Raw genomic sequence first — 10,339 nt, forward strand, 5'->3', positions numbered from 1 at the left:
CCTTAGTTAAACCCTGCAGCTAAATCCTGAGCTGGGAGGTCACGGTGGTAAAGCGTGCCGAGCCGCGGCGTCTCCAGCGTTTGTCCCCGAGCTCAAGCTGCGGCGTCATGAATAAGTCAGATACTGTCCGGACCCCAGGCCAGTGGCAGGTCCCAGCCGAGGCCGACACACAGCATCACACTGTGATGAGTCATTTACTGTTTTGAAATTGATCGTCTTTAAACATTAAACAGTTTTGGTTTCTTCAGTGAAACATGTTAATGGTCACATAAACATTGAATGTTATTCATCCTGTTGTACACAGTAATATATGCTACTGTGAAAGTCTCACTTATGATACAGTGAGTGATGTTTGTCAGGGTGTTTGAATGGTTCTATGTTTGAATGGTACTATGTTTGAATGGTCCCATGTTGGTCTCTGGTTGCCGGTTCAAATCCCACTCTTCCCCATCTGCATGCCGAAGTGTCCTTGGCAAGATACTGAACCCCTAAATGGCCCCTCATAAATGTTGAGTGTAATAATTGTAAGTCGCTTTGGACAAAAGCGTCAGCCAAATGTCATGTAATGTAATGTAAATGTTTGTCTGGGTGCATAAATGGTTCTATGTGTTTGAATGGTTCTATGTTGGTTTGGGTATTTTGAATGGTTCTATGTTTGTCTCTGTGTTTGAATGGTTCTACGTTTGTCTTGGTGTATTCATGGTTCTATGTTTGAATGGTTCTACGTTTGTTTGGGTGTATTCATGGTTCTATGTGTTTGAATGGTTCTATGTTGGTCTGAGTATTTTGAATGGTTCTACGTTTGTCTTGGTGTATTCATGGTTCTATGTGTTTGAATGGTTCTATGTTGGTCTGGGTATTTTGAATGGTTCTCCGTTTGGGTGTTTGGCAGCAGCGCCCTCTCCGGCTCCCTTCTGTCTCCACTCGGCTGAACTCCGTCTGAACCTTCTCTTGAACCCTGGATGAACTTCACTAAACTGACCCATTAATCTGCTTTGGGTGTATCGCGGGATCTACGGTGGCCTGGCAGGGACACCCCGAGCGGCTCCACAGTCAGCAGAAGCAAAACCACTTAGTAATGACCGAAACTGAGCAGGTCACACAACAACACACAAGAGAGCGGATTGCATAAGATGAAGAGGAGGAAGAGCACGAGTAGATTTACTTTGAAATGAGGAACGGAGGCACGATGATCACAGGACTTTATCTAAATGAGAGGAATCTATAATTTTCTAAAATGTTTTTCTAATATTAAATAGTAAAACACAATAATTTGAAAATCTTTTGTAAATATTGATTATTAATTAACAGCAAACAACCTCATGTGAATGATCAGTGTGATCCAACTAAAGAATAATCATTATTCGAGTATCTCCTTTTGACACACATCTCTGTGTGTGTGTGTGTGTGTGTGTGTGTGTGTGTGTTATTGTCTTCCTTGAAACATCCAGCTTCGGTAACGGGATCCTGCAGACTGAGGTCACGTGTGTCTTGACCTCGTGGACGCTAATGAACAAAGGAGATTAACTTATTTCCTCTATCTTATTATCTGCAAAGATTTATAAAATACACACACATGCAAACATTAAGTGTGTGTGTGTGTGTGTGTACGTGTGTGACAGAGATATATGTGTGTATGTGTGTGTCATGACTAGAGGCATAAAGAAAACAAACCCTAACATACACTCGACCTGGCACTGCTGGGCAAACACACACAGGCCCCCGCACACACACATACACACACCAGCACACACACACCCCTGGTTTCATCACATTTTTCTAATGTAGGTCAGTGTGTGAACATCCCAGATACAACAGAGCGAGGGAGGGGGGGGAGGGGAGGATGGGGGAGGACCGAAAAACATCCAAATGAATGAATCAACTGAATGTTTTGATTTGAAACGGACGCTCGGTCTGTGTCTCTGCCTCGTGGCAACGAGGCAGCCAGGCCCGTCTTCCTCCTCCTCCTCCTCCTCCTCCTCCTCCTCCTCCTCCTCGTCATTCTCTCAATGAAGACACACGTCCCTGCAATGTGTGTGCGTGTGTGTTTGTGTGTGTGTGGGGGGGATGCCTTGCGGGGGGTTGCATGTATGAATACATTCAGCCTGTGTGTGTGTGTGTTTTCTTGTTTGGGCGGGGCAGCATATGTATTCGGGGGGGTTCTACGACAACACTCTATTAATAGCAGTAAACTCCAGATGACCCCGGTGCTGCCGGCGAGTCAGCCTGATTTAGTTTGGCTTCTCCTGGTGTAACGGCTCAGCCTGTAATAATATCGGCAACATGGACGACCAGGACGCTGCTCCCTCCAGAGGGAGTCACCGCGGCAAAGTGCGGCCTCCCTGCTGTTAACGTGCTTTGACAGGTTGTAAGTTCTCGTCCTTCGCTGAAGCTCCGTCTGCCGCCTCCTCTTCCTCAAACACTCCGGCTTGAACTTCAAACCATCCGGGTCTGGATCACGTCAGGCCGATAAGCGAATATGAAACTGTTTCCCGACGATGCTGTCATATCTGTCAGAGTCTGTTTGACGCCGGGCGGCTGACACACGGCTGTAGGTTCCCCGAATATGAAAACAATCAGGTTGATGGGTCTTTGTCAAACATCCGGCGAGAGCGTCGTCCATCCTGGAAATCCGGGTGCCGCAGCTATAACCCTCAAAACTGTGATGACAGAGGTCAGAGGAGGAGCCGGCGCGGGGGTCAGAGACACGGCGGCGGAGTCGTGAGGCAGCTCATGCTTGAAAAACAGCGTTGGTGATCGTTGGTACTGACGGACAATCTGTCATATCTCATCACAGTCGTACACAAACTGTCCATGAACTGCTCGGCCCAGGTTGTTCCTGGTTCATAAAATAATGTGCGTGGACGAAGAAAATCCACAAACCACTGGTTTGAACTGTTTGTTCTTGAAATTGTTCCTCTGAGTCATAAATCAGTCAAATCTGAGCAGAAGGACTTCATACAAAGATTGGTAGCTTCAACGAGACTCAAACTTTATTTGTTTCTCTGATATCCATCCTGAATAAAAGTCAAATAATCATCTCGGGAAACATTGAAAAGATTCTTCTTGCAGCTGCATCGTCAGCATATCCATGAACTGGAGCTGATTCAGCAGAGTTTTAAAGCTGCAGATAAACCAACATGTAAAGAAATGTTGGGCTGAATTGTGGCTGACAGGTAATTTATTGAATCCAAGGAAAACGTTCTACCTCTGCAGGTACATAGTATTTTCACTTGCTCCTGTGTCTTTTTACACGGCAAGTTTACGTTAAAAACTTCTGAACCGAAACTGCTCCTGGGAAGAACCTGTTAAATTTGATGTAATAAAGTTGCGCCCCAAGTAAAGCAGTTTATCGTCCATGTGTAAAATCAATATCATCCAAACTCACATCATTTTCAGATCACATGGATGTTGCTGCTTTTAAACATGAGAAATGCTTTTCATCAAACCTTTCCAATAATGTACAGAGTGACATTTATTTTGCATGATGTTGAAAGTTTGCGCACAAGTTTCCCGACTGAGCAGTAAGTGATCAGCGGATGTAAAGAAGAAGAATCTGTCCTGAAGCCTAATAAGTGAACATTTAAAAAGCGTCCCGAGGCCAAACACACGTCCCAGTGAACACGACGCAGGTCGCTGGATGAATTCATACGAGCTGCTGCAACATAAGGACCAGCTGCTCGAACTGGGAATTAAATCTGTAATCCTACCTCTGCTAAAGCTTCCTTTTCCCGTTTACCTCCACTTACACATGTAGCTCTGATATATACAGTATTCTGTACAAGTGTGGCTGCTCCTGACATGATTCTTTCATACAGATATGATTATTTCATTGACATTAATGATTTACTGGCAACACACACAGAACACAAACACATTAACACATCAGTTAGATTATTCTTTAATCAGTCATTGTCAACATGATATTTTACACTGCAAAATTTGAAATCTAATTTAATTCAATACGTTTGTCCTTAGAATTTGTTTAGATGCTTTAAACAAAAAGATAAAATGTCATTATTTTCATTTAACTTTATCCTCTTAAAGCATAAATGTTTAATGTTTAATGTTTGTGTCGGAAACACAGACTGTAAATAAAGATGGACGTCATGACAGCTCCCAAAAGTTGAGCCAAAGTGTCTCTATCACCCCCTGGTGGCTGGCTGAAAGTCATAAACCCCTCCTCCTCCATGTTAGCAGATGGGACATGAACCAAACAAAAAAATCGAAGTAGACGTAAGTTTGGCTTAAATTAGTAATTTGTAATAACAAATTATCGACAGCTGAGACTGATTCCTGATTGGTTGAGAGTGTGTGTGGGCGGGACCTTAATGCCACTGCTCCACAGACTCCGACTGCAAATGACGACAAAAGCTCAAGATGGCCGCGTTCGATTCTGAGTGTTTACTTACTGAACCAGATGTGAATTCATCCGCCCTCACAAACGCGTTCTTCCTGTTTCCTCATGTTACTTTGTTAAAAGTTTTCTTTAAATAACAAAACTTTTTGTTCGTGAACTCGGAATTACGTCTTCAGGAGGAACCGGTGAGCTCCGAGGTTAATGCGATAAGAGGAAGTTCATTAATCTCACAGGATTAACGAACTTCATCAGCAGCAGCAGGATAAAGATGAGACAAGGTATCAAGTCACGGAGAGAAACAATATTTGAAAAGTGTTTTTACATGAAGTCTCATTTAAGTGAGATAAAAGTTGTATGTTACAGAAAAGTGGCACATGCTGTGGTCTCTGGTTGTTTGTCACGCCGTCTGTCAGCAGCAGGAGGAAACGACCTGCGGTGTGGCTGGGTGAAGCAGCCGGTCGCAGTGATGTCACAGTCTCGTGCAGCGGGGGGGCGTTCGGCCTTAAGGATGAAAGCTCGGCCGTCATCCTCGTCTCAGGGAGCGTCTCGGGACAGAGGCTGCACTCTTCACCCCTTTGTTGAGATTCGCCAAAAGACCACGCTGCGAAAAAAGACTGGTGCCAAGTTCAGAGGGAAGTTCCCTGAAAGACCAGAGTGTCCTCAGCAGATTAACTTAATCTGGACTTTCATGAAGCACGATCATTTGTTTAAAGTGAACAAATAGTTTGTAAAGCTTAATTCAGACGTGAACTCTAGAAAACATATTTGTGATTTAGTGTTTGTCATATGAAGCATCTTCGTCTAACCCACCTCTTCCTCATCCTGAGATATTTGTATTCTTCCAGTTTCCCGTCCTATCGCTCACTGTGAAGACATTTTCCTTTTGTTGTGAAATCGTCTCACTCGGACAAACTCTGGAGAAAGTCCTGACCCAGTTGTGCAGATATCATGTCTGGAAAATGCTTCAGACACGAGGGGGCTGCAGGAAAGGTTCCAGAAAAAGTCCAGAGCAAATGATTCTGACATTTGTGTTCTCACATACGGAACCTCCAGAATAGTTTAGATACAGAGCTCAATGGCTCATCTTGAATTTACTTTCAAAATAAAATATATCAAAGTGTGGATGTAGCCTGATCTTTGCCTCCGCTGCAACTTTAAATCTCCATCCTCCAGCTTCCACTCTGCTTGATGACTTCAGCCATCAGATCTTCGCTCCTGAAGTTTAAAGCAGAGCGACACGAGAGGAAGACGTTGTGTAAAAACCGTGAAGAAGAGCGAGGAGGTTACATCAGGTCACTGTCCACGAGGAGCTTATGATATCTGGCGAGTGGACGAGGAGTCAGCCAAGTTCATGTTTAGTGAGACCAGAATCATGATAATCTAACTCTTAAAAGCTGCTCATAAATACTCGTGCTGTTTTGGCAACAGCGCTGTAATCTGTGCAGCTGGTGGCGAGCTCGGCCAGCGGAAAAACTGACACCCGCGTCCAGCCGACTGATACTGTCTGACGGGGGAGGTGAAGAAGAGCTCTTCTTCTTCTCCTTTTCCACCAGGCGGTTTAAGCCACAGACATTTATTTGAGGGAGCTCTCACACCTCAGAGTCTGATTTTAAATCATTGAACCAAACAGCCACAGTGTGTTTCCTTCTGTCGCCTGTTGGTGGAGTTATATTGACTTTTTATCCGGTTTGAAGTCACATTTTAACTTCACAATTTTTAGATCTTGGTGCTTTTTAACTCTAGATTTAAAAGTTTGAGTGAAACCAGCTGAGCAAAAGTTAGCGGCAGCTCGACTCACAGCCGCTCAGAGACGAGTCAGAGAAACTCTGAGTTTTAACATGAAGCTGCTTTATTCAGTGTTTTTTTACTGGACTGAATCAATGGCTCTGTTTGCTTTGGAGAGGGGGAGAATCTCCCATGATCCTTTGCTGCTCAGATATAATTGGTTTAAGTTGTGTGTTTGACCTTTGACCCTGTGATGTGATGCGTCTTTAAAATGTAGAGATGCTCAAGATGAACTTCAGTGTTTGACCCTGAATGGAAAACTCATCTTCTGAAATGAGGGTTCATATAAATGTGTGTGTGTGTGTGCATCTGTGTGTGTGTGTGTGTATGTGCGTGTGTATTTGTGTGCGTCTGAGTGTGTCTGGGCTTGTTAACCCAGCCCAAACAGACCCTTTGTTGAAAGTTCACATGCAGTTAAACAGAAACACCATCTGGCAGCAAAACGCAGCAGAGAATTAATACAGTAGATTGGAGGAGGAAGTGTTTGTGTATGTGTGTGTGTGTGTATGTGTGTAAACTAGATTCAGCTCTGTTGTCATACAAAATCTGCAGAATGAAAACAAACAATGTCAGTGACGCAGTTTATAAAATATGATATGTTTTAACGCGGGAGGGCACAAATATCTCAGGATGAAAAATGAGGATCTGTTCACGTAGAAGACGAAGACTCTGAGATGATAGGTCTTTATTTTTACCACTTTTGAACAGAGTGTTACACATAAATAAGGCATTATAGTTGATTGTATTTTATGCTTTTACTCAAGTGAAGGATCTAGTAAAACTGCAGAGAAGAAAGAATAAACAGGAACCAGCAGCTGATTTTATTTTTAAAACATTTATAGTTTTTATAAAATTGGACTTTCGTTCAGAGGAAATTAAATTTAACATCTCACAGAATACAACTCAGCAATATTCTACATTTACTCAGTGACCAAAGTCAAATAATAAAACATTTATTAATATTATTATGATGTGAATCGTGGTTTTTAAATAATTCATTAATTTGACGTGATATTAATATGACTGCATCTTTACAACAACACGTATTATCAACATGGCCTGTACTCAGGATGAAGTGTCCTGAGTGAGACACTGTCTTTTTTTTTCTTTTTTTTTACATTAAATCTCTTTATGTAAGTGTTTGTTTATATTCTCTGTAAATGTGATCTTCCTACAGGATGATCTCAGACCCCCTGCAGAGAGGAACCCAAACAGCCAGAGGTTAAAGCTGTGGAACAAAAAGTAATCCCACTAATGCTATTTAAATTTTTACTGATTGTTTTACATTTAAACACAACACGATCTTTTTGTATTTAACTTGGTTTTTATTGTTGAAAAGAAAAACAGGAACAATACAGAGGACAGAACAATCAAACAGACTTAAAATATAAAGTCTCACACTAAGTGCATCATTTATCCTTAATGAGGAGCTGGAAAAGCGTTGATTATTACTGTATTATCATTATGAGTTTTACTATAAATAAGTAGCAGCAGTAGTGGAGTGCGTTTCTTTTATTCTATTCAGAAAATAACTATGGAATATATGTGTTGCAGTAGTAATTACTACCAACTGGAGGCGCTGTTGTTCCAGGATCAGACCTGCCGCCTCCGGACTCTGTGTGTGTTTGTGTGTGTGTGTGTTTCGCGGTCCGGCACAATGATTTTTAGACAATAGCGGCGTGCTCAGTGCCCCCCCCGGCTCACCCTTAACAAAAAAATACACACACGACCACGCACGGAGCGTGCACGCGACGTGTTTGCCGACACGGATTCGAACTATTATTGTCGTTGAGAAAACAAAGCCGCGGAGGCTCGAGCCTCCCTCAACTGTTTGTGCGCTTTTTACGCACAAGCTCCGAACGGAGAGGTATTTTACGCGCACACGCACAGAGAGGAGGGTGCATCACGCACGGCACAATTACACGAGAGAATATCGGCAAGCGTGCACGCGCGTAAATACCGAAAGAGAGAGAGAGGGAGATTAAAGAGATAAATGACAGGTTAGTGTTGGAGACGTTTGGAGACGAAGGAGCAGAAAAGAGGATTTGTTGATAAATTCAGTAACTTGGAGAAGCTCCTCCTCCTCCTGATGTCGGAACCTCCTTAATTACTAATTTCTCCTGCAGCCACGCTCCCTCGCTCTCTCGCCCTCTCTCTCTCTCCCTCTCTCCCCCTCTCTCTGTCTGTCTCTTCTCTCTCTCCACTCCTCCATCCATGCTTCTCTCATCCTGACCCTCCTTTCTCTCTCCCCGGTCTTTCGTTTCCAGCCCGGTAAACGGAGGAGGACGAGCTTGGAGTTCTTCTTCTTCTTGTTATTTTTTGTTTGTTATTGTTTACTCCTGGTTTTGTGGGAGAGCCACCGGGCATGGAGGATGTAAAAGACCCGCCGACCGTCCACCGGTCCTCCTCCTTCAGCATCAAGAGCCTCCTGCTGCCCTCCAAGTGCGACAGATCCGACTCCGTTGCCGCTGCCGCCTGTATCCAAGGGACCTTCTCCCCCTCACCGGGTTCCGACTCGGAGAAGTCGCTGGACCCACCAGAGGTGGACTCCACGGCCGCGGCTCTGGACCCGGAGAAACCGGGCAAGCACGAGCACGGGGACGAGGAGGGGGACGGAGGAGGAGATGGAGATGGGGACGGCGCCAAGGCGACGCAGGAGCAGAACAGTACCGGTACCAACAGCGGGAAAAACGGGAAATATGACAAACCTCCGTTCAGCTACAACGCCCTGATCATGATGGCCATCAGGCAGAGCCCCGAGAAGCGGCTCACGCTCAACGGTATTTACGAGTTCATCATGAAGAACTTCCCGTACTACCGGGAGCACAAGCAGGGCTGGCAGAACTCCATCCGCCACAACCTCAGCCTCAATAAGTGCTTCGTCAAGGTGCCCAGACACTACGACGACCCGGGGAAGGGCAACTACTGGATGCTGGACCCCAGCAGCGATGACGTCTTCATCGGGGGAACCACCGGGAAGCTCCGCCGGCGCTCCGCCACCTCCCGGGGCAAACTGGCGATGAAGCGCGGGCTGCGCTTCGCTCCTCTCGGGTTGGGGATTAACGAGCGGGCGAACAACCCGCTGTACTGGCAGATCTCTCCGTTCCTCTCCCTGCACCATCACCACCACCATCACCCGCACTACAACGGATCCACGCCCGGCTTTTTGAACCAGGCTGCCGGCTACGGGTCACTGCTGCCCGCGGTGGAGCAGCTGAGTAACGGGGACCTGGGGCGCTCCATCCTCGGCGGTTCGGCGGGGGCGCTGGGCTTGACGAACAGTTACGGGATGAGCACGTCGCCGGTCGGGCTGCTGTCCGGTCAGACGGCCGGGTATTTTGTCTCAGGGACACAACACTCTTCAGCGGGGCCGCCGGGAGGAGGAGGAGGACCTCCGCCGCCGCACCTCCAGCAGGGCGCACCGGGGTACGGCGGCCTGGCCTCCAGCAGCTCCCCGCAGTCCCTGCTCTCAGACTCCCTCAGAAACAGCTCCATACCGGCCTTCTCCCAGGGCATGTCCGCGGGCTTCCCCGGGATGCTGTCCCATCAAAAGAGGGTGACTCCCAACGCTTTCCTAAACTGAACTCCCCCCTCCTCCCCCCTCACCGTCCCCTTTCCGCGGATGGCACCGGGACGAGGGCGCACAAGAGACGTCACGTTAAAGGGCACAGAGAGAAAGTGGTAAATATCAAACACTGATCCACGGATGACGTGGAACTGTTTTGGGCCATATTCTGCCCCGATGTGCAACGGGTTTATTAACATGATTTTATTCGCATTCTGTTGAAAAAGGGACAAACTTTTGTTACCGCGGGTTGTACATCTGTAAACTAGACTTGCCAAAGGTAACGCTATATGAGTAGGATATATTTCAAACTATTTATATCTTGTACAAAGATTTTCAGTACTTCATTTGAGTCTTTTATTTATGTTTTGTATTTATTGTACAATGTATTTAAATTCTATTTGTCAGTGTATACGCATCAGTATTGAGGGCAGGGGGGAGGGGGGGACTTACTTACAGGGTTAATAATTATTTATGAATTTTGAGACAATCGAGGGGGAGAAAAAAAGACAATCAGAACTTTTTCTTTTCTCTTTTCTAGAGTAAAAACCTTTTTGAATAAGTGAAGAAATGAAGCCTTAAGATCAGCAGAGACAATCAGGGGTTAAAGAGGAAAAACAAGCCTACAA

The 10,339-nt window shown here is 45.4% G+C and overlaps 1 protein-coding gene across 1 annotated transcript; it reads left to right on the forward strand.

Moving 5' to 3' along the window:
- The first annotated feature begins 8,373 nt into the window (after nucleotides 1-8,373).
- Nucleotides 8,374-10,105, forward strand: foxg1b (forkhead box G1b). The gene has a single exon (XM_062401392.1). The coding sequence runs from the start codon at nucleotides 8,511-8,513 to the stop codon at nucleotides 9,726-9,728; it is 1,218 nt and encodes a 405-aa protein (XP_062257376.1). The 5' UTR covers nucleotides 8,374-8,510; the 3' UTR covers nucleotides 9,729-10,105.
- The last annotated feature ends 234 nt before the right edge of the window (nucleotides 10,106-10,339 follow it).

The sequence above is a fragment of the Platichthys flesus genome, chromosome 12 (assembly GCF_949316205.1).
Source record: "Platichthys flesus chromosome 12, fPlaFle2.1, whole genome shotgun sequence".
Taxonomy (NCBI): Eukaryota; Metazoa; Chordata; class Actinopteri; order Pleuronectiformes; family Pleuronectidae; genus Platichthys; species Platichthys flesus.